Source organism: Wolffia australiana, chromosome 8 (genome assembly GCF_029677425.1).
Source record: "Wolffia australiana isolate 7733 chromosome 8, ASM2967742v1".
Lineage (NCBI taxonomy): Eukaryota > Viridiplantae > Streptophyta > Magnoliopsida > Alismatales > Araceae > Wolffia > Wolffia australiana.
Window position 1 is genome coordinate 482,387 of NC_135842.1, and position 25,087 is coordinate 507,473.

General features: G+C 44.7%; 1 protein-coding gene and 1 long non-coding RNA gene across 2 annotated transcripts; one reads left to right on the top strand and one right to left on the bottom strand.

Annotated features, from left to right (window-relative positions):
* Positions 1-18,436: 18,436 nt before the first annotated feature.
* Positions 18,437-18,946, bottom strand: LOC144706908 (uncharacterized). The gene is made up of 3 exons (XR_013582345.1): positions 18,784-18,946; positions 18,614-18,700; positions 18,437-18,541 (listed from the first exon to the last, which is right to left on the bottom strand). It is a non-coding gene; the product is annotated as an uncharacterized LOC144706908 (long non-coding RNA).
* Positions 18,947-20,740: 1,794 nt separating this feature from the next.
* Positions 20,741-22,923, top strand: LOC144706759 (uncharacterized). The gene is made up of 2 exons (XM_078579779.1): positions 20,741-22,448; positions 22,530-22,923. Exons 1-2 carry the CDS (start codon positions 21,093-21,095, stop codon positions 22,770-22,772), a joined length of 1,599 nt encoding a protein of 532 aa, XP_078435905.1. The 5' UTR covers positions 20,741-21,092; the 3' UTR covers positions 22,773-22,923.
* Positions 22,924-25,087: the final 2,164 nt, after the last annotated feature.

Here is a 25,087-nt window from a genome sequence, read left to right on the forward strand (position 1 = left end):
AAGAAAAGTAGATCAACCGGGAGGTGGCTGATTCAATGATCAATGACAAGGATTCAGGTGGAGGGCTTGGACGAACTTGGACACCAAATCACAACAAATCTCTCCTAGAGGGAGGGAAGAGATCGTCGGAACTCCAAAGTAACAACAACATACAATGCTTTTCTTCTTTAAAAAACAAACAACTGCCAATTACAAACTTCATATCTAGTTTTTCAAAACAACATGCATAACTCCCATGTCCACACCTCCCCCTTATAGTAAAATTAAGGCAGTTATGGGTGGCTAATGGGCCCCTTTAAGGAGAAGCTTATTGGGCTTCCCTTAAAAGGTTCTTTTAGGGGGAAAAGATAATTCAAACATGGACTCTCCCCCCCCCCCATAAATGGTACAATTAGAACACCAAGCAAACAAACCTATACGAGGGGGAGCCTATACTCACGCAGGGGGGCCTCCCTACAATCCATAGGCCATGAGAAGAAACTAACACAACCAAAGATGAGCCCGTACATGCGGAGTGAGCCATCAAAAGAAAAGAACGCAAAGGGACATGTCATATACCAAGATGATGCGAATGTAGCTTCTCAAACCTAGTAGCAGAACTGTGGGTTCTTCATGTCAGCTCAGGCTCTGGGAAGTGTCTGTTGACGAGTCTGGACGTGCTCGACTGGATGGTCCTCCATCACAAACTTTAATGAAATAAATATTTCAATATTTATTTTCTAAGTTTTCATATCATAGTTATTGTGATTTTTATCAGCCATGTTTTTAGTTGTCTATGTCATTTGTAGGAGTAAACTAATGAACATGTGTGAGTAAATAATTGGCTATTATAGCACTCCACTTTTTGATGCCACAAGTGCATATGTTCACAGTGTTGGTAGATCTAATTATTTTGTAAATTTATGACTGGTTGTCCATTCAATCAAAACGAATGGTGAGAGGTGGCATAGGGGCAATTAACTCCGAAATGCTTAACTAATTCATATAAAATTAAATATAAATACAAGGACTCAAAAATTGTATAATCAACGTACAAAATATATCTTTGTGAATTTATGTCATAAAGTTCCAAAAAAATGAAATTTATACAAAAAAAACTTTCATTCATAAGATGATCTCGAAAAAATCCCTAAAAATCCAAAAAATAAAAAAATCCATTAAAAACATAAATTTAATCATTTAATGCTTGCTTAAACTCATCTATAATCATTTTAACACAATTAAGCATTTAAAGATGGTCATGTTAACCTAAAAATTAGTGTGGTACCAAGCTCTCCCTTTATTAGAAACATAATTATTAAATGAGGTATAAGAGGGTCTAGTTTATAAGAAATGTTCCAAGTTTTATTGCCCTGAATGTTGATAACAAAGATAAGTAAAAAAGTTCAGATAATATCTGGGCAATAAATATTATTGAGAATTTCCGTTATTAACAAGACTGATAAATGTCCCTAGACGGTCACGTGCAAAAGATTTATGGTCGCTGTTGGATATACTTAAATTAAAAGAGCTTTAAGAGTCCATGATAGCTAGATATTGACACACTCTTCTTCTCCTCTGATTCTCAAAAGACTTTCCACTAGTGTGAATCGATGGCGAGAAGCTTCACTAGATCTTCCATGCAACGTGAAGATGTTTAAGAGCAGATCCCATCAATATAGTGGTCACGTGAATACTAGTTTGGGGAACAATTCGAGAGTAAAATCAGTTCCACTCAAAGTGATGTAATTGTCTTATGTTTCCTTGATCATTTCTGAATTGATTTTACTCATTCTACTGCTTGAAATGTGATTATTTACAATAAAATAATCCTGTAGAACCTAATGAATTTACCACCCTTCGCATAATAATAGAAAACTCAAAGAACATGATACGATGGAGTCGTTGGGCGTGGTAGTAAAAATATCAGAGAGAATTCCTCCAATGCTTTCCCAATACATCAGTCCTAACTAGGAAGGACACGGTCTGACTGAACTATGGTCAGACTGGACCAAACCAGATCATTGATCAGCCATTTTGGGGCTGACCAAACCGTTCGGTTCGGGTATAGTTCGCAAGTCGAACCGAAATGAGGACCGTTCATAAATAAATAATAATATTATTATTATCATTAAAATAAGAGGAACGAGTCAAACTCCCCCCCATTCCTTTCCCCACCGTCAATTCATTCCCTCCCTGCACTTCTCTGGGAGAAGATCCAAACTGGACGGCCCCCACCCTCACTATCGCCATTGTCACCCCTGTTCTCCCCACTTTGTAAGTCTCATTTTTTTCTCCCTATCTCTCTCCCTCTCGCACTCCCTCCATCAAATGCTCTCCCTCTCTCCATCTCCCAATCTCGCTCTACCCCTCTCCCTCTCTCCCTCATTCACCCTCCCCCTCTCTTTCTCAACCTCTTTCGCTCTCATTCCCACCATCTCACCCTCTCGCTCTCTCCACCTTTCATGCTCTTCTTCTCCCCATCTCCCCATCTCACACTCTCCTTCCCTCCCTCTCACTCTCTCTCTCTCTCTCTCTCTCTCTCTCTCTCTCTCTCTCTCTTCCTCTCTCTCTCTCTCTTTCTCTCTCCCCCTCTTACACTCTCCATCTCTTCCTCTCTCCCCTTATCTTGTTATCATGCTCTCAGTGCCCCCTTCTTACACTTTCCCCCTCACCATCTCCCTCTCTCCCTGTCCCACGCTCTTCCTTATATGATTTAACGTCGTGTTATATGGTGCAACACGATGTGCCATGACTGATGGCTCGTGTTACATGACAGGGGACAGGCGTAGATGCATGACACAGACATAAATAGTGGATGCATGAATTGTAAAATCAACGAGAAGAACGTCGGAGGGGCTGACTGAGTGCTAAGTTTGATAATGACACGAGGGGTTGGGCCAACAGACAAGCTCCCAATGACCTGGATGATCAGCTTGAAAGCTGATAAAAGTAGGGAGCGGTTTCTATCAGTGAGCATCCACGCCGCCGCTGAATGATGCGGATCCAACACCAGTGAAGAAAGTTCCTTACACGTGGATGGTGGCTAGTCCTATAACATGCATAAATTCTGTTGTGGAAATGAAGCAGTCGAAATCCAGTGTTGACAAAGGTAGTTAATACTGTAAAAGAGGGGGGTGGTGAATGCAAGCTGCGAGTATCACCCAGATGTTCTGGGCAGGTCTGCACCATCGAGGCTACTGATGACGGGGGCTTGGGAGAGACCAGCATATGGAGCACACAGGCAGACATGGTGGCGGTCCTAGGCAGGGTCGCAGGTTGCGACATGCAGGACAATGACAGCCAGGTGGAGTCAAAGTTGTATAGCACTCATAATGAAAGGGTAGGTAACGTGTGGTGGTCACCACGAGCCTGGATGTTGGTTCAACGGCAACAGGTGGGAGGGGTGCGATGGGCAGTCTTGTTCTGGCTAAAGACATGCTCGGGGCCGCATGTTGAAGCCGAAAAATTATAAAAGCTGTTGTCAGCTGAGGCAATGGCAGAAATTATCTCACAAAGAGGGACACAACGGGTCGGCAGCTTCGTCCGAGTGGCAGCATGGGCCCGGTCACCGCCGGAGGTGGCTAGGGTATGTTCAAATTATTGTGGCTGCAGACCGTGGGGTTGAAGGATGCTGTAGCTCGAGCCGGTGGATGGGAAGACATGGTCGGCACCATTAGTCCACATGGGGAGCCACTACCATGGACATTCACAAGCGCAGATTAGAGTCTCACACATTAGGTCATATGCGATCGGCGGAGACGTTTGACCTCAAAGCACTTGGATGGTTGTTACGCCAAGAAATTCCAATGGCCACGTCCCGGTTGATGGGGGCAGGATTGCAAGGCATGAGACACAGCGGTGGCAACAAGGATGCCGCACAAAGGTGATCAGGATGAGAGTGGTGCGATTCACCAACAGCTCCCAGCCTTCCAATCCCACGGTTCATGGGCGCAATTCTGTAGATAAGGATGCCACCCTTACTGGGCTACTTCGGACGCGAGATTCAATGGTGGCATTGATCGACGGCTTCTACCCTCTATAGTAACCTGCAGAACATGGGAGAACTACTTCCTATAGGGGGATTAAAATGGGGGACACCATGCTGCAAGTCTAGGTTTTCTTCTTTTCCAAGACATGAACTTCCAAAATGATCACTGAGAAAGTGTTAACCCTTCCCTCCTTTTTTAGTAAAAGAAGGGGGGGCGGGGGGTTGGGGGGGTTTATGGAATGGGCTCCTTTACTGGAGAAGTCAAACATGGCCTCCCCCCCTAAACGATGTAAACAAAATAATCAACAAAAAAAAAACACAAGCAAGACACACACATGGGAGAGGCCGGTACTCGTGAAGGAGGGGGCCTTCCTACAGTCAAAGGGAAAATACAACCGTGAAATAAAACAACGACACATGAAATAATGACGATAACAGGATATTGCCAAACCTGATATCAGAAATTCAGGTTCCTCGCGTCGGCTCAGGCTCCGCAACACGGCTGTTAACAAGTATGAACTTGGTCTCCTGGATGGTCCTCCATCACCACCATCTCCCCATCTCGCTCTCCCCACCTCTCATGTTCTTCCTCTCAACCTCTCCCTCTCGCATGCTCTCATTCCCTCCCTCTCACACTCTGTATCTCTCTCTCTCTCACCCTCTCTTCTGCTTTCATTCTATCCCCCTCGAACTCTCCCTATCTCTCTCTCTCGCGCTCTCTACCCCTCTTACACTCTCCCTCTCTTCCTCTCTCCCCCTATCTTGTTCTCATGCTCTCATTCCCCCTTCTTACATTCACCCGCTCACCTTCTCCCTCTCTCCCCCTCCCATGTTCTTCCTTCTCCCCCTCTCATCGTCTTCCTCTCCCCCACTCCCTCTCTCCTCCTACACTCTTCCTCTCCCCCTCCCCCTCCCACGCTCTTCCTCTCCCCCTCTCATGCTCTTCCTCTCTCCCTCCATGTACTTCCTCTCCATTGCACCCTCTCTCTCCCGCCACGCACTTCCTCTCCCCCTCCATCCTCGTCCTCTTCCCCGCACCTTCTCTCTCCCCCCATGCACTTCCTCTCCCCGCCATCCTCTTCCTCTCCCCCGCAACTTCTCTCCCACTCCAACCTCTTTTTCTCCCCCACCATCCACTCTCCCCCTCCATCCTCTAACTCTCCCCCGCACCCTCTCTCTCCTCCATCTTCTTCCTCTCCTCACACCCTCTCTCCCTCTCCACCCTCTTCCTCTCCCTCATACCCTCTCCCTCTCCATCCTCTTCCTCTCTCCCGCACCCTCTCTCCCCCTCCATCGTCTTCCTCTCCCTCTCCCTTTTCTTCATCTATAATTATCTCCCTCTTCTTCTCTCATTATCTCCCTTTCTCCCTCTCTTGCTCTATCCCTGATTGGTCCAAACTAGGGGTTCAAGTTGATGATGAATATAACACTAACTCGGTCGTTTGTAAGGTTAGTAAGGAGCCAATCAACAATTGTATTACCTTACTAGTAGTACATAGTAAGCGTCCATCCCTCAGGAAGCTAGGTAGCTAGTTAGGATGAATTTACATACGAATTTTAAGTTTCAGATTTTATAAGTCTCTTTCATAATGTTTTTGTTTGTTAAGATGATTTGTTTTCAACGAAAAAAGATGAATACTATTTTTATAAGGTGTAGAACATTATCCGTGAAAATACTAGACAGAGAATGATTTTTGAGATTTTTTTCAGAATTTTTTATCGTCTCTAGGGAGAGATAAAAAATTCTGAAGTTAGTTGGGTTGTAATTCCCTTATCTGGTTCAAAGTCGCTGAACAGGATGAGAGAGAGCTGTCCAAATCGTTACCAAACTGAGTTAACTCAGTTCAGGAATCATTCCGACAGCTTGAGTGAATAGAGAGAGAGAGAGAGAGCGCAGTCGTGGGTGCTCCGCTGCTGAATGAGCTGGCGAAAGTGCCACTTTTGCGCTGGCTTTGACGCTCCGCTACTGGTTGCGCCGGCGGAGGTGCTCTCAAGTGTAGTGGACCAAAATGATGATATCTGGAGTTCTAGATATCATTTTGACATGTGTGAGTAGGCATTGGAAAGCTTAGGACGTTGACTATCTGATTGGGATAGCCAAATTCTTAGGAAAATTCTGGGAGGAGGTTGAATGAGAAGAATAAAGGACCTTTGTCACACCCAAGGGGCCCAAGGTGATCTCTTCAACTCCTTACCAATGGCTTCAAGATCCAGGACGCTCCCAAAGGACTCTTTTCACCTTCAGGATGAAGGTGGACCCAGGAACAAGCTCAACAAGGAAGAAAAATGAACAGAACAATACTCAATTCTTGGATACCCTCAAGGAGGGTGAGGGGGGCCCTTTTATAGGGGTACATGTGTTTGTTTCAGCCATTCTTGATGGTTGGATCATGGATGAACATCCAGGATTGAGTTCTTTAGGCCTCAATCCAGGTGATCAGACCCCAACCAACCAGATTCTTTCCCTCCTAGTCAAGTTGGTTAGAGTTAGTTACAAATCATCCCTAGCCCTTGGATTTGAGCTCGAATGGATGGATGGATAGGTTCCACCTCATGAATCCTGGACTAGATCCCGATCCTGGGCTCTCCTCCAAAGAATAACTGCCAGCTCGAGTCCTCCTCAGGTGTCTTGATCATCCTCAAAGCCTCCAACGACCTTCTAGAAGGTTTTCTTCAAGCTCCTTCACAACAAGTCTATTTGTTGAGTCAGCTCCATTGATCAGCATGCATATTTTTATTCATAGCTCCTTTTGATGTGTAATTCTGTCCCAAGCCTTAAGACTCATGCCTTGACTTCCTTAAAAAATTTTGTAATTTTATGGCCACTGAAAGTCAACCTTTGACCTGAAAAGTCAACATACTAGGGAAATTATTAGATTCATATCCCACTTGACTCATTGAGTCTAGTGGGGTTTAGAAATATCCCTAAAATCTTCTTAAACATAAATCCCAAACTATGTAACTTGGTAAAAATATGTGTCAGAGCATTGATGGAAACCTCAATTGAGTAAAAAATGTAGCTTTTTAAGTATTGGAAAAATGGAAGGCATGATCTCATCATTATGTAAAAAAAATAGTTTTTTTGGTAGTTTTGAACTGAATTTAAGGGTAGTTAGGATGAAGAATACACGCAAATGACTACCCTTATTTGTCCTTATCAAATATCCCCCTCTTTAACTCTCCCCTTCTCGACTTCTCTCACTATCGCGCTCATCCTTTCCGATTAGCTCCCTCTCTCCCTCCCTCGCTCTATACTTATTCCCCTATTTACTCTCTCCGTCTCTCACTATCTCACGCTCCCCTTATTTCACTCTATCCTTCTCTCCCTTTCTCTCTATCTCCCTCTTCCTTTTCCATTATCTCCCACTTTCTCTCTCTCCTTCTCCCCTTATTTCACTCTTACTCTCCCTATCTCCTTTTCTCACTATCTCCCTCTTACTTTCTCATTAGCTCCCTTTCTCCCTCTCTAACTCTCTCCCTCTCTCACTATCTCCCTCATACTTTATCATTATCTCTCATTCTCCCTCTCTCCCTCTCCCCCTATTTCACTCTCTCCCTCTCTCCCTCTCTCACTATCTCCTAATTACTCTCTCCTTCTCTCCCTCCCTCATTATCTTCCTCTTCCTTTCTCATTAGCTCGATTTATGACTCTCTCACTCTCTCCCTCTTCCCCTATTTCACTCTCTCCTTCTCTCCCTCTGTCTCTATCTCCCTCTTCCTCTCTCATTATCTCCCCCCTCCCTTGCGCACTATCTCCCTATTCCTCTCTCATTATCTCCCTTTATCCCTCTATCTCTATCTCCCTCTTATTCCCTCATTTTCTCCCTTTCTCCCTCTTGTGCTCTCTCCCTCTTCCCCTATTTAACTTTCTCCCTCTCTCCTTCTCTCACTATCTGCCTCTTCTTTTCTCATTATCTCTCTCTCCCTCTCTCACTATTTGCATATCCCTCTCATTTTCTGCCTCTTACTTACTTTTACTCTCTTCTTTGAAGCCAAAGTGGTGCTATCACTCTTTCCTTGTCCCCCATTCTCGCTCCCATTCTCACCCACCTTCTCTCCCTTTATCACTACATTTTGCTCCCTGTCTCACTTTTCCATTACCTTTCTTTTATTCCTTCTTACAGTCAATTTTCCTCCATGTAACCCCCCATTCTCTCATGCTCTCCTTGATCTCACTGTCTCATTCTCATTCTCACTCTTTAATTCTGTCATTCTTTCATCTCACTCTATCACTCTCATTCTCACTCTTTAACTATGTCCCTATCTCACACTCTCAATCTCATTCTCACTTTCATTGTCATTATCAGTTTGTGAAACAGAACCTTCTTAGAATCAATGGAGTTGGGTAAAGATGGGGTATTCTTGTGTTTAATTTTTATGATATTTAATTTGAATTAATATTTTCACTTATTTTCATGAATAAATTATTGACATTATACGGGTGATGTGACTATGAAGGGAATAGAGTTTTGTCAATGTAGAAAATTGTTGCCTCTGATGGAGTACTTTACCAAAAGTACTCATGGAGACTATAAATGTGAGGTTTGAAAAATAAAAAAGGTGATGGTAAAACATGACAAAAATGGTAGCACAATGAAGTTGTCAAACTATTTACGAAAATCTCATATCGAAGTTCATAGGAAGCTTAGGGTTCTAGCCATGTCAAACCTGTTTCCAGTTATTTTTCCAAGGCATCAAAATTTCTTAGCATAATTGCAGAACAAATGAAAGAAGAATTTTTGGATATGACTGTAAGGACAAATATGCCATTCTCAATTGTAGATCACCCTATGTTTCAAAATTTCTGTGAATTCGTGGCCCAATAAAATGTAACTATTCCAACAACAAAGACCATAAGACGCGGTGCATAGAATAATTTGAAGAGGAAAAATCCACCCTATTGAAAAAGTGACACTTACAGCGGACACTTGGACCACCTCCAACCGTGTAGCCATACTTGGTATATTATCATGCATTGTATTGATGATGCATGACAGTTTCGTGAACGCGTTCTCGCTGTTCCAGAATTAGTTGGATCCCATCAAGGTGTATATTTGGTGGAGGTATTGCACTCCATGATAAAGGATTATAACCTCACTGATGGAACACGATGTGTGCTAGGATCTCACGGCTCGTGTTACAACACATGACAGACGACAACTGAATGGATGAATGTAATGATGTGATGAGATTGAGAAAATTCAATGAGAGATAAGCTGTAACTACTGATTTAGAATATCATTCGACTAATGTTCCAAGAGTGGACCATCATGGCCAGACTCCCAATGACCCAAATGGATTAACTAGACGTCTATGGGTGGCGGACAACAAAATGCCAAATTATTTCCTCATCCTCCTCTACTAATATACCAAGCTGCTATCTCACGAAAATCCTACCTCTCAACGAAGGTGGCTAATCCTATAATTCCTCACTAAAATCTGGCAGGTGAGAAAAATAGGAGAAGATGACACTAGAACAAGTAATGATACTCCTAAGGTGAGGGAAACAGTAGAACTTGATAGGGTTGTAGACCTGAAGTCTGTGGCGAGGATGATCAAGACGTTGCGGAAGACAGAGATGGATGTTGCTAGAGTGCCATCGCTAGTGGGCTGGTTGCATCGGGTCATGATGCACAGGAGATGCAGGCTACCTTGGGTGGCACGACTAATGAGAGCCACGTGTGGCTATGCACCGCGTGTTGGGAAATGGGTACGGCCACACAGGGGCACGGTCGCGCGGGGCTGCGGAAAAATGTGCAGCAGCGCGGGCACAAAGGCGCACTAGTGCGTGGGCGTGTAGGCACGCCAGCTTGCTGGTAGGGTGGTGCGCGGGCGAATAAGGGCTCGGCGGAGCAGATACTGAGCAAGTGGGGTGTTCTTGGTAGTGAGAGAAATCAAGAAGACCCTAGTGGAATGTTCTTGAATCTACTTTAAGAAGATCCAAGAAGTGGTTTCTTGGGAATGTTGTCATCCAAGAAAAGGGTCCTTGGTGGCCCCGACAGAAAGGTGATTGTCCAGTTCGGTGTAGTGGGGAGGTCGAGCGGTGAAGGTGGTCGGGGCGCGCTTCTTGTAGACAGTGCATTCTTGGAGAGGGCGACTTCTTGAATCTGCTCCCATAAGCTGCAATAAGTGGTTTCTTAGGAAGGTTTTCAACCCAGAAAAGGGTTCTTGGCGGCAGGGGTGGAGAGGCAATCATCTAGTGAAGTGTGGCGAGGGCGAGCAGTGAAGGTGGCCGTGGCGTGCTTATTGCAGGCCGTGCATTCTTGGAGAAGACAACTTCTTGAATCTGCTCTAAAAAGCTCCAAGAAAGATCCAAGAAGTTCCAAGAATGCTCCAAGAGGTGGTTATGTTGTTTAAGAAGTGACGATGGTGGCAATGTCGTTCTTCCACGGAGACGTGCTTCAACATGGTGAATCTGGCATTGCGACGTCGTGCGGCTTGCTGGTATTCTACCCTATAAAACATTAAAGGTAACTCCCAAAGGGAGGAGGCGGGAGCCCATATGAGAAAATCTCTTTGAACTTCACATGAACTCCCAGGCTTCCTTGGGCATGCCTTCCCCTTATATAGAGGAGGGAGAATGCCCACGTGGGCCAAAATTGGGGAAAACCATCTCGTGACGAGGCTTATCCTTAAGCATACATCAAACAAAAGAAAAGAAGATAACAACAGACGAGGCCCAAATACCGTGGCCCATACGAATCGTTCAGGAAAACTAATATTCAAGAAAATAAAAGTCATAGCTCATAGCCGTTTGCTATGGCGAGTAGTTGAAGCAGGGGTCGGGAACGTTGGCTTGAGCTGCACGGCGAGGTTGTTGGCGTCCCGTGGCCTGGCTAGTGGGATGGTCCCCCATCACTCAGTTAGAAGGTTTTTGCTATAAAAACAGATAACGCTAGAAATAACAAAACTATGGTTGATGCATTGGAACGATCTTTGAAGAAATGTGGCTCGAAGTTTACCAACCAATATCATGCACCATGTATGGCACATTCTCAGTTTAATTGTCCAACAAGGCTTACAAGAGCTAGGTAATCTACTTTATTATGGTTTCTATCTTATCGTTTCTCTAATAAATATATTTTTGATACTTCTATCCATTTATAGGGGCTATAAGATCAAATTATGAGGATGATAGTGAAAGTAACAATTCCATGAATAATATGGAACTTTCATTTAGACAAATTCTGTTTACGCTTAAAAATGTGTCGTTGCAGCTGGAGCTTCACCACAATGAGTTCATCACAATCAAAATTTATGCTGTGAGTTGGGCATGGATAATAAAAATTTGCTCATTGAAGACATTCCCACCAGGTGGAACTCCACACATGGTATGATTGAAGCAGAATGGGAGAAGAGGAAAGTATTAGACAAAATGGCTAGTGATTATCTGAATACAAACAATTAATTATTCTATCATGGCTGAGGAGTGGGATCTCATAAAAATATTTTCATAAGAACTCCTACCTTTTCAGGAGGTTACTAAAATTGTTTCACAGTCACATGAAATTACGGGATATACTATTTTACAAATGTATCAACTTTTAGCCACAATCGATGCATTCGACGAGCCTCATCAAGAAGTCTTTGGAGTACCTTTTGGCTTTCAACCGAACAAAGTCTTTGAAAAATGTGTAGATTGTAATGAAGGATAAATTGGTAGAGTATCAATTTTTTTCGGCAATGAAACTGATGTTTTCCATTGCAACAATGTTACTTCCAAGATGGAAGCTTCAATTTATCCTTGAGGATGAAAAGTATTTCATTTTCAATACTTTTGTTTGGCTTCTTGACCAATTTTCCAGCTCATCAACCTCAATCGACCATAAAAATATGGAGGAAACACCTACTACGCGTGTCAAACGAGATAGGATTGAGGGAACCTGAAAAAATAAGAAAGCATGCAACATAAAAATCTAGTAGAGCAGAAGTGGATGATTACCTTACGGAAAGTTCCATTGGTTCTCATGAGTCTGAACTCCATAGGTGGTGTACATTTGTTTTGGAAAAATATCCATGCCTTGCAGTGCTTGCAAAGCAATTCCTTTCTATTTGTGTCTCAAGTGCTCCATCGGAGCGCCTTTTTTCTACGGGGCGTGGTATTGTGACATTTAGACGAGGATGCCTTTCTATGGACACAATATCTATCATTATGACTATGAAATTTTGGGCTTCAATCAACATCGTGGAATGCAAAGGAAAGGACAGTGAAGTTGAGGACATGGGGGTGGAGGAAATCGAAGACTATAAAAGGTACAATATTTTTTTCTAATGTTCTTTTGGGAGATGTTTTCTATTTGGGCATATTATTTATGTTTTCAATCATCGTGAATATGATTGCTTCTCTTAGGTACACAATATCAAGCACTCAGATGAAGTCAAGAAAGATGTGATGAGACAACCAAGTGCAGCAAAGGTGAGCTAAGTAGTAGAAAGGGACTACTTCAAGTGAAATACCAAACAATATTAACCTATTTTCTAATTTTGATAAAAAAATATTTTCTAAATTTTTCCTAAATTATTTTCTTCATATTGGCATACACTTTTATACATAATAGTTAACCTGACCAGACCAAGACCGAACGAGACCGAGACTGGACCAAGACCAACATTGAGACCGGGCCGAACCTTAGGTCTAGGATTAAGTTTTTGTTAAAAATGGACCGTGATCGGACTGTGACCTATACATCCGGATCGTCCCGGACGAGGACGCCGGACGGGACGGGACGATCTTCATCCCGGCGAACGTCCAGCGATTCCCCCGGGACGAAGGACGGGATGAAATGTCGTCCAAAATCGTCCCGTCCGACATACCCTGGGACAAATTTTTGGACCGTCCGAAGGCCCCGGGAAAACTTTTCGTCCCATAGGGACGAAATTAAACCAAAAAACATCGCGCCTACCCTAGCCCTTTGAAAACGCATCGGCGTGCACACGGTTCTTGGTTTGGAGAGGTGGAACGAATCGGCGGGAGCATGAATTGGCGGCGCAAATTGGTGTCATCGTCTTCAACATCCATCGAGCTTGTGACAGGGACGCGAAAGCGCGCCAGCAAGGTACGTATTTATCTATGTATCTACGTATCTATCGGTATTTCTATCGGATTTTCTATAGATATTTCTATCTAAATTCGACCTATCTATGTATCTATCTGTCGATCTTTCCTTCTATATATCTAGCTATCTATCTATCTGATTTTCTATCTATCTATCTATCTATGTCTGTACGTATCTCTGAATCTTTCCGTCAGATTATTTATCGTTTTTTCTTTCTGGTATCCTACCTCTCTATGTGGCATATCCAAAGATCTTTCTATCTATCTGTGTACCAATCTACCTATGTAAGAGTCGAACTATCTAGCTATCTATCTATCTATCTGATTTTCTTTCTATCTATCTATCTATGTATGTACGTATCTCTCAATCTCTCTGTCAGATTATTTTGCATTTTTTCTTTCTGGTATCCTACCTCTATATGTGCATATCCACAGATCTTTCTATCTGTGTACTAATCTACCTATGTAAGAGTCGAACTATCTAGCTATGTACATATCTATCGGTATATCTCTCAATCTTTCTGTCAGTTTTATTTGTCGATCACTCTATGTAGCTATATATGTACCTACCTACCTCTGTATGCATCTATCCAACAGTCGATACCTACTTATACAGACGATACCTACCTACCTATATCTACCTGTTGGATAGATGCATACATATACATATTGCTCAATGTAGCTATATATCTGTTGGATATATTCATACCTATCACTCTACGTAGCTATATATCTGTTGATCACTCTATGTATCTATCTGTATGTCTATGTATAAATATATCTATATATCTATCTACGTAGCTATCTATCTATCTTTGTAACAGTCGATCTGGATAGGTATCGACTATTGGATAGATGCTTACATATACATATTAGTCTATGTAGCTATAAATCTTTTGGATAGATTCATACCTATCACTCTACGTAGCTATATATCTGTTGATCACTATATGTATCTAACTTTATGTCTATCTATAAATCTATCTATATATCTACCTACGTAGTTATCTACGTAGCTATCTATTTATGTATGTAACGGTCAATCTTGATAGGTATCGACTGTTAGATAGATTCATATATATGTATATAGCCAAATTGAATAGAGGAATATGTATATTCTAGTATTCAAGGTATGTGTCGTCAAAATAGCCGAATTATATTACAGTACAAATTATTTTTACGGCTGAATAAAATTTTGGCCTCTACAGGTCGGTGCAGGCGCAGGGCTTTGCTGCGGCGTGTCCTTTCTTCTAAGAAGCGGTCCTTGAATACTATGTGTCCGGTATTGTTTCTAATTCTTCCATGTGTGCCCATTGCTTCGTCTGTCCTTCTCATATTTCTGTGTGTGGATATCTTTTCGTATGTGCTTCGCATATTTTTGATTAAATGAATCTCACAGTTGGTGTATTCTTATAATTGACATAATCTTTCTTTCTAGTTAATCTAGCTGTCCAGCGATCTTTCTTTGTTGATTTATTAGTTATGCGTCGGCCCGAATGTTGCTCAATCATCTCCGTGTAAATTTTTTTCTCCGTAGCTGTCATCCTTACGAATGATTAACATGACCGAAAATACATTGTGAATTTTTGCTCGATCTTTGTGTGGTTAACATGACCAAAAATATGTTGTGATTAATTCTGCTATAGATATGGAATCTACATCTATTACCACTTCGAAGTCAACAGCTAGAGCCACGATGTCGAAGTCTGTGGAGTGCTACGCGGTAGAGATCGATGACAATGTGTCATCTGGAAGTGGTAGGCGCAAGCGGTCTACAGTTTTAGACCAATTTGTTGAACTCGGCCCGAACGAGTACTAGTGTACGTTATGTCTATCGTAGAACCCCAATCATAAGGTCATTATCAGGCGGAATAAGGACAGGAGCACGAATGTGTTCTGGAGACATATAGAGAAGACGCATCGCAAATTTCATGATGAACTGAAGGGCGTCCCCAGGAATCAGAGGAGGTTGTTCGAGTATGACTTCCTGTCAGTCAAGCTTTACTTCTGTGGCATCTCCAAGGAGCGTAAGAAGGAAGAGTTTGTCAGATTCATTTGTGACAATGATCTTCCGTGGCAACTTGTGAAGAAGAAGTCGTTCAGAAGATTATGGTACTACGGTACACAGTCGGTTGGCGACATCCTTGGCCCTGATGCGGTGAAAGCAACGGTGTCTACCATGTATACAGAAGTCCGAGGAAAGCTAGTAGAGATGTTTGCTAGAATTCATAGCGTCTCACTAACAATGGACGCGTGGACGTCAGGAAACAACCTCTCCCTTCTAGGGTTAATCGCCCACTGGATCGACGACGATTGGAAGCTGTGCGATCTACTACTTGCTATCCGGCGGATCAAGGGGTCTCATTGCGGCACAAACCTGGCGAGGCTCGTTGTGGAGGTTGCATATGAGTATGGGATAGAGTCAAAGCTCTGTGCCATTACAACGAACAACGCGTCAAACAATAGAACTATGATGGCATCAATTGTAGATCAGCTGCGGACCGTAAATCCAGAATTCACTATGGATAGGCATGTACCGTGCATAGCACATGTTCTCAACCTTGTAGTCCAGTCTGGACTGAGGATCATACGTAACCCTGAAGCACCAGAAGTTGGCACACTACGGGTTTGAGATCTTCGGCCATATGCTGCGTTGGGCACGAATGAACTCATCGACTCGCAAGGTGACGACTGCAGTTCACTGACTTATGCACCCCTGGGAGTAGCCGTCTCACGCGTCAGAGCCATCGTCAGGTTGACCATGCAACGGATGGAGAAATATGTAGATATGTGCAAGATGTTTGAACTTCCTAATGCGAACAAGATAAAAGTGGACTGCCAGACACGCTGGAACTCCACATTCAAGATGTTAGAGCGTGCTCTTGCGAAGAAGGACGTGCTCGACCATATGGCTGCGAGGTTTCTTTCCACACCGTGTAAGGACTACGCGCTATGTTAGGAGGACTGGGATTTAATCGAGGAATATCTTGGTATCTTGGGGCCACTGTGTGCAGGTTCTGACTACGTCTGTTCCGCAAAGAGATTGCCGATCACTGACATGACATCGTTGATCTCAGACCTGAGGGCCCAACTTGAGCATGCTATGACTAATGCCGGGTCTACCTTGGATGACGAGCGGAGGTAAGCGTTGCGCTCCGCATGTACTACCATGTATAATAAGTTGATGCAGTATGCAAATGTCATTTGGGCCAATCAGACAGTGGCGACCGTGGGAACCCTGGATCCATTCTCCAAGATAGAGGTCGTGCATCCGTCGTATCGCGAAGGCATGCTTTCATTCATCGGCGGTCTTCTCGACAATGCGTGTACAACGAGCGCTACTGGGTGTGATTTAGAGCAGGATGAGGGAGCTGGAAGACACCGTCTATGTCAGTTTCCGTCCACCAAGCGACAGTATATTCGTCCGGGCAAGTCTCGGCGCCCACGTGCAACACCTCGGCAGGAGCTGGAGAAGTATCTAAATATCCTGTGCAGTGAAGAGGAAGACAGTCCACTATGCTGGTGGAAGGATGTTGGAACTTGGTACTTCCCAAATTTGACAAAAATTGCGTCCCAATTTCTGGCCGTAAGCCCCACAAGTGCACTAGTGGAGCGGCTATTTTCCATTGGTTGAGGCATCACCACGTACCGTAGAGGTCGCCTAGATGCAGACAGCATAGAGACGTTGATGATGCTCCGTGCATGGTTCCGCTGCGCAGAGCAGTGCTTGTCTGACTCAGAGGACGACCTTGACGATTACGACAGCTCTTCGGACGGTGAGTTACGTTACACATTTTGTTTTAGCATTTTTTTTTCTAACTTTCTCCTTTCAATGTGACAGCGTAACAACGGCAAAAGAGGAAGGTGGCCCACCGATTTACGTCCCTCTCCATTTACAGTAAGTCATTCTTCTAACCCTTCATATCATGTTTCTGGATCTTATGATCCGGCTTCAGCGAGTTGATTAACAATCTCTTTTTGGTTTCTTCGTTTTGGTTTTTAAAGAGTTTTATGATTACATTGGGCTGCATAGGAGAAATCTTGTTGGCGGATTTTTTGGGTTCTCTCTGGTTTTTGGCACAAGAAAATAAAAATAAATAAAAAGATCTAGGGAAGGTCCGATCTTGCGCACACGGATCTGTGCAATGTAGTTTTCTGTGATTGTCCAACTGATAGTTCTGGATAAGTAACTTGGGATATTTTGCATTGCTTTTATTTTCTTCTCCTTCTTTTTATCTTCTCCTTCTTCTTCGTCGTCAACTCCTTATTTCTTATTTTCTTCTTCCTTCCGTCTTTCTGCTGAACCAATAGCAGGCTAGCCCTTTTCTAAGTCTCCTCTTTATTCTTCTTCTTCTTCTTCTTCTTCTTTTCACTCTTCCTTTTCTTTGTCTTATTCTTTCTTATAATGTTTTGCATTGTTTTTATTTTCTTCTCCTTCTTTTTATCTTCTCCTTCTTCTTCTTCGTCAAGTCCTTATTTCTTACTTTCTTCTTCCTTTCGTCTTTCTGCTGAACCAATAGCAGGCTAGCCCTTTTTTCAGCTCTGGAACGACAGAGGAACTCTGTAGTTCTTTTCCCAGCTCCGCAAATTTTCTATCCGGTTGTAGATCGGCTCCATTTTTTCATCTTATCTTTCCTGCCATTCGTCCAGCTTGCTTTCATATTTTAGGGCTTTCTTCTTTTCATTCTATAGCACACATCTCTGCTTGTTTATGGAGTGCTCAGTCACTCTTTTATGATTGCTGAGTTCCAGGTGCTCACTACCTGCAGGTTTTTTTACTCAACGGCGACTGCTTTTGCGCAAGGGCGATGGATGGGTGCACGATGTCCACCTCAACCTTCCGTCCCAGTTCCTGAAAAATGATCTCATTTTCTCTTTCACCTACACTGTTTCTGGACCTTGTTCTTTCAACATTTAATCTCTTTTAATGTGACAATCTCTTTGAAGGTTGGGCAATTTTTATGAATGTTAAAATTGTTACAAAATTTCCTTTTCTTCGTTCTCCAGTGCAAAACGTAACTGACTGATGAATCACTGAAAAACTCAAGTGAGATTGATAAGATCGAAGATAATTATGAATATTACACGACTCCAGACAGAAATCGAAGAGAATTATAATTATCGGATTTAGGTAATTTAAATTGAAATGAGTTTTGATTTCAGATTTATCTAAATATTTTCTTGGAGTTGAAGTTCAATGCCAGCTTTAGGTAAATGAAATAGTAAATAGAGGATGTTTGCGTTAATAGTAAAAAGGGGATGATGAATTGCTGAACAAAATTTATTATTAATCAGAGGATATTCTGGAACAATCTGATGGATTAACTAGAGGATACACTTTTTTTTTTCATCAAGAAGAGAATTCCTGAATAAGAAAAAGAGTAGACATATGATGTTCTTCAAAAAAGAAAGGTGGCATAAGATCATCTTGTCTTGGTTGTACTTCCTTGCAAGCGCCATGAGCGAAGGCTCAATGATACCTCCCCTCAACCTCAGAACGAGATGCAAGGTAGACTCTGCAACCGTAAAAAACTGATTTTAAATTACCAAATAAATTTGTTGAATACAACCAAAAAATCCTCTAATACCTTTCTGGATGTTGTAATCGGCGAGGGTACGGCCATCCTCGAGCTGCTTCCCGGCGAAAATCAGACGCTGCTGGTCCGGAGGAATTCCTATAACCAAACAACAACCAGATTAAATCGAAAAAAATACAAGAAACGAAATTTTAGTACTGGAAATCGATCCAAGAACGAACCTTCCTTGTCCTTCTCTTCGGCCCCTTCCTCTTTCAAGAATTAGAGGATCCACTTGTTTAATCGCATTGGCATTCTCGCAGAAAAAATAAACAAAAAAAACATCGTCCAGGTCGATCGTCCACCATCCGAACATCCCGGACGGATGATCTTTCCGTCCAATGGGACGAAATGTCATCTCGTCCGGGGTTCCCCGGACGAAACTTCGTCCGGAGTTTTGTCCAGGGACGCTGGACGGGACGAAAAATTCATCCCGGGATGAAACCTTCGTCCCGTCCGCGTCTCGGATGTATACTGTGACCAGACCGTATTTCCCTAGTCCTAATTAGGATCTTCCTGTTGACTATACCCTATCTTTCTTGGAGTTTGATGTGGATTAAAAATTATACACGCACCAGGAGTAATGATTCAAAAGGTTGATAAACTCCTTCGTACCATCTAGACACTATGTAGCTTGGCACACATGTGTTGCCAACTCGACTTATTGGCTCTAATAAATAAATATTTTTTAATTTATATTCATGTTTATATAATCACTTAATGTGGTTGGCCAATGGAGAAATATTAGGCATATGGAGTCATTCATTAGACTAGTACACGGGTCTACAGGGTCACATGCACAATGTTTATTGGATGTTTATTGTGCTCGATACTAAAGGGGTCAAATATTTCCTTAAGTAGGAAAGTATAAAGCCCCAATGGAATTCACTGTAGTAGGTTTTTATTTAGTGCCCTTTTCTCATTATCACTACCATCTTGGGAACCCTCCCCTCTTAATGAGACAAGAGTAATGAGAAGATCATCCCAGATTGATGGTAACACTAATCCAGTATGAGATAAGGAAATTTGTCATGCTGAGGACACTGTAAATAGATCTAGAGTCCAGACAACTGTTTGGTTTATGCAACTCATACATGGAACAAAAATGATAGAAGGTTTGATTCCACTCAAGGTGTTTTTGTCATTGGTGTTTTCAATTTAGTTGTAAAGATCTGCTATAATTTGGTTCATTAGGACGCAAAGACTCCTCTCAGATTGTAGATCATATGAACGAGCGTAATAATTTACATCCAATTCCAAGTTAATGCATGATTACTTCCTAACATAAAATCAATTTCAATAATATGGCAAAACATGTTAAAGTATTAAATAGTTATTTGAATTGAATTTTCATTATTTCCGGCATTACTAAACATATATCCCTTCCAGACTATTTAGGCCAGTTAAATTGTTATTTTAGCTTGATCATAAGAACACAAATGACAATCTTTGAACAGTTAAAATTATCACAAACACTCAAACCCTACATCACATAAAACAGATTTACCATTTTATTTTTTGTCATGAATTAAGCTAAAAGATGTTAGTTTAAATAGCCTTCCAATTATGTTATATCTCAGCTAGATCACCATGAATCCAAAATTTTAAATAAGTAGGTATTAAATAGAAAGACATGATGAAAATGGAAATAGATATTCTCCAACAAATAGATGCATGATTGGATACACAGAGATATAGAAAGAGAGCTAGATACATACATACATACATACACACATAGATATACAAATAAATATAAATAAAATATGACAGATGGACGGATATTATGGTAAAATAAATGAATGCAGCAGTGTTGACCTACCTGATACCCGTCGAGCCCTAATTCCTATTGTCCCCTCAGGAGGTGTTGGCTCTCACACCCAATAATTCGGTAGCACTTTCTTTTTATTGTCCCTATTTACGAAAATATGGTGATTTGATTACCGCGGTAAGATCACCAGCTGTCAAAAGGAGGCAAGGCAGCCGTAAGGCTACGTCGCGACAAAGTCCATCCTCTCAGACGTAAATCAGAACGATCGAGATCCATCACCGCGTAAACGAACGGTCCAGATTGCCTGTTGGCCTCCCCTCACTGGACCCCCACGCAGACACGGACTTACTTGCAGGCCCGCTGTCTGTCCGTCTCTCTCACTCGCCCTCTGAGTGATCTTCTGCCAATTCTTCCCTCCCCCGCCATTTCCTGTTCGTCCGTGAGTGGCGGTTTTTACTGTCAGTAGTTTCAGACTTTTCTCCCTTCTCCGTCTCAGCGGGTGCTCTCATCGCCCCCTTCTCTTCTCCTTCTTCTGTTGCAATTCCTTCGATCTCGACATTCTTTCAACTGGTGGAGAGTGTTCTTGAGATGGGTTTTACCCGGAAATTCCTCTTCTCCGCTGATTTCCAGCGCGCGGCAATTAATGGGTAACGGCGGCCGCTCGGTTGCTCCTCGTCCGGTGAGAGGCGGTTTCCTCTGCTGGAGCGACGAAGAGCGCCATTAATGGCGAGGCGCGGTTCAGAAGCCAGAGGCCCGTGTCCCCTTCACCAAAACCCTAAATTCGCGGAGGAGAAGCTTCTCTCGCCCAGGCCAAGACCCATCGCCGGGGGAGTTCCCTCTCTCCCGCCTCGTATCCCTGCCCATTACAAGAAGCTCTGGCCCAACATGGCGCCGCCCGGTCCCGACCTCCCCTTCTTCCTCCAGCGGACCTCGCAGGAGAAGGCCCTCAACTACGGAGTCTTCGACTGGCGCCGCCTCGAGCGCTGCAACCGCGATCGATCTCGTCCGCTCAGTTTCGACTTCTCCTCCTTCTCCACCGTTCGATCCTCCGGCGAAGCCTCTTCCTCGCGCAAGACCCAGTCTTCTTGCTCTCCTCTGGACCGCTCCAGTCTTCTTCTTCTCCCCGAAGGGTGCTCCATCGCCGGCCGCCGGAGCTTGTCCGGCCCCGTCGCCCAGTCCCACGAGCATCTCCACGACAGCCGCAGATTCAGCTTCGGATCGTCGTCCTCTTGCGAGGATTCCCACTTCGGCCGTCTCTCGCCGAGCTTCCCCCGATCTTGCCCTTTGGACAAGACCTCCGTCTCGACTCCGCCCCCTTCCTCAGAGATGGGCAGGTGCTCCAGCCTGAGCTTCGTCTCGCCGTCTGGAAATTCCGATTCCAGCGAGAGACGGCGCGGCGGGGGCAGCCCTTTCCGGCGATTCCTCGACCCAATTCTGAGATCTTCCAAGACCCCCGCTCCTTCTTCTCCCGCGAGGAAGCTCCTCTTCCCCAGCGCGAGCTCGAGCTCCTCCAATGGCGGCTCTCGGAAGCAAGCCCTGCTCCGCGTATCGTGGAAGGACGGCGTTCCTTTGCTCACCTTCTCCGCCAACGAGAGCGAGATCCTCGCCGCGACGCGGAAGATGGAGAGCGAAGGCGGGGAGGTCGCGTACACGTTTTACTGCGTTCTGCGAGGGAGGAAGAAGGTCTCCGGCGGGTGGATGACGCAGGGGAGGAAGAGGGAGCTCGTCTCGAACGTCGTCGGGAGGATGAACGTCGCCGGGGATCGGACGACGGAGTTCGTGCTGCTGGGTCCGGGGCTGTTCCCCACCGCGGATGGGAAATCGGACGGCTGCCGGAGCTCCGAGCTGGCCGCCGTGGTCGTCGGAGAGGGCGGAGGGTCGACGGTGGCGCTTCTTCCACGGATAGTCCACGGCCGCGGCGCCGGCGGCGCGAAGGCGGCGACGCTGGTCGAGCGGTGGCGCTCCGGCGGGCGCTGCGACTGCGGCGGATGGGACGCCGGCTGCCCTCTCACCGTCCTCCGCGCGCCGTCGCCGGAGAAGACCCGCGGCGGGCGCCGTCGGATCGAGCTCTTCTCGCCGGTGATGATCAAAACGCCGATCGAACGGGGTTCCGTCGAGCTTGATCGTTCTCCGTTTTCTGAGAGGTTTTCTTCTCCACAGGGGGGACGAGGGAAGGGGGCGGCCTTCAGCATCGCGAGCTCGAGCTCGAGCTCGAGCTCGAGCTCGAGGGAGGGGGTGTACACGGTCGAGTTCGACGGTTCGATCACGGATTTGCAGGCGTTGGCCGTCTGCGTCGCGGTTTTGCATGGCGGGTGGGGGGGAGAAGCCGGCGAGCTGATCGGGTCGAGGCAGTGCTCGCCGGCGGCGTACTGTCCCCCGCTGTCGCCCGTCTGCAGGGCCTGAGGATGATCCCACTGTTGCGGAAATCATCTCTGTAATTAGTGCCTTATTTGCCTCCAAGAGTTTGTCAGAAATACTTGGATTCGGTATGTGGGTGAGTCGTAAACTATGCTATTTTGGAAATGGACCGGGGCTGTCTGCCTTTGATTTATCACATACTAACTTCAACATTCCCAGGCCAGGACTAGAACGTTTTTTAGATTTCATGAATTGGGTGGGGCTTGGGTCAACAATTTCTCCAACTTCAATCAAAGTTTCTTCATTCACCTACTGTGAGCAATGTGAAAGTAAAGTAATTATATGCACTTTTGAGTGATTTATAGTCAATTGCAGAAGGGTCAGAAACTAGGGAAAGCTTGTAACCTAAGAGGAGAGGCTGCATTTTGAACTGTAAAATAATTATTTCTACCTGCTTGGTATGAATAATATGTAATACAATTGGAGAATGAAGTAGTGGGCATTGAATGTCCCCTCATATTGCTACCAGATTCATGGTTGTCCTCTTACCCAGAGCTTCACTCACTACAGGAGCCACAGTTACAGTTATCTACTGAGTCCACAACCCTGTAAAATGGGTAAAGAGAGGTCAACCAAAAAAAACATGCAGAATCTGATCTCTAGTTATTGGAGCCTCAGCTCTTACACATCTTCCTCCAGTTCATAGACAGCTTATTGTTTGTTTTCTTCTTCCCTTCTTCTACTCTAGCCCAGCTTGCGTAGTTCTTTGTTAAAGGGTTCTTCAAGAGATTTCCATTAGGAATCTCATTCCACTGGGACCGCAAAATCTATTATTGTGCTCAAAACTCAGAGTAGTGTGGAAACTATCTAATTGGATGTACGAGTGGATTGTATGATGTAACACGACGGTCAAAATTTTACACCTCGTGTTAAGTCCGAAAAGGTAGACTCTAAGTACAATAAAAAAAAATTATGAATTAACGTATATGTTTTGAGGGAATAATAACGAGTTATGCCACGAGCAATTGGGCTACACTGGAGACGCAGTTCAATTGGGCTACATGTGATGGGTTATGCCACGAGCAGGCTCCCAATAACCTGGGTGGACAGATTGAAAGTCGATGAGGGGAGGACGATCTCGCCCGAGAGCATCTACACCGTCTACGTAGACGACAAGATCCGATACCGCCAAAGGGAGTTTCTAACTCAAATAGGGTGGTTAGTCCTAATTCACTTTTAAATTCACTCGAGTCAAGAGCAGTCAAGAGCAGTCAAGACCAGCACTTGGAAGGTAACAACACTGTTAAATAGAGGGAAGGGAAGAACGTGACCTGTCAGTTGGCTCTGTGACAATATATCCACGAGAGCAGCATGCGTCCCGATGCCAATTCAGCCCGGATGGGTAGTTGATGCAGAGTGACGAGCTCAACTGAAGAATTCTGATAACCGAATAGAAGGACTGGACGGACCGTTCTTTGATCAACACAAAGGGGGGCAGTCAAAATGCCCAAATTGATTTAATAATCCCTTTCCCAGTTGAGGATTCAACTTGGTGAACACAGTCGCAGGTCGTCGACCGGCAGCCTCACGATGGATCACTAACAATGGTGTCAACCAAAAGGGCGTATGATGTAGGACAACTAGGGGAGGTGGGAATGACAATGATGGGTGGAGGGTACTAGACGGGTTTGGATGGATGGATAAAACAGACCACAGAAATCCGCACGATCGAATTCGGAATTTAAAACTGATGAAATACTAGTGGTGCAGTCCCGTTCCTCGTCGAGGGCGGGAGTACTGTCTTCAACCACCGCGACGATGCTGAAGCACCAAATCCAATACACAAATTCATGTCACGAGGAAATCTCACGATTGAGAGAATTTTAGGGAATTCCAAATCAAATCAAATGTGTCGACATTGGACGAAGAACACATCGACACCAAAGAGTTCAAGCGTACCTTGGCACCGTAGTCCGTGAAGAGCTTGCGGGGAATTCTGATCGTGACGAGACTGGGTGATTTCGGGCGTTGAATGACCCATTGGACGAGAGAGTGTGGGTGTTCCGGGCGTTGTACGGCCCTGGCAAAAAAAAGCACGGATGAGTGCGGACACGGGCAAGGCTGACGCGCAAGGGCGGACTGGGGACGGACGGCCTTGGGCAGCCCCTGAGTGGGCAGCATGGGGCGGCCTTGGGGCTGTCCTGGGCGGCGGCCCGGGGTGGCCTTTGGCAGGTGCCCTGGGATGGCCTAGGGCGGCCCTGGGGGGGCGGCCTGGGGTCGGCCTTGGGCGGCCCTAGGCGGCCTAGGGTGGGCTGCCCTGGGCGGCCTCGGCAGCGGCCTGGGGCGACTGCCTTGGGCGG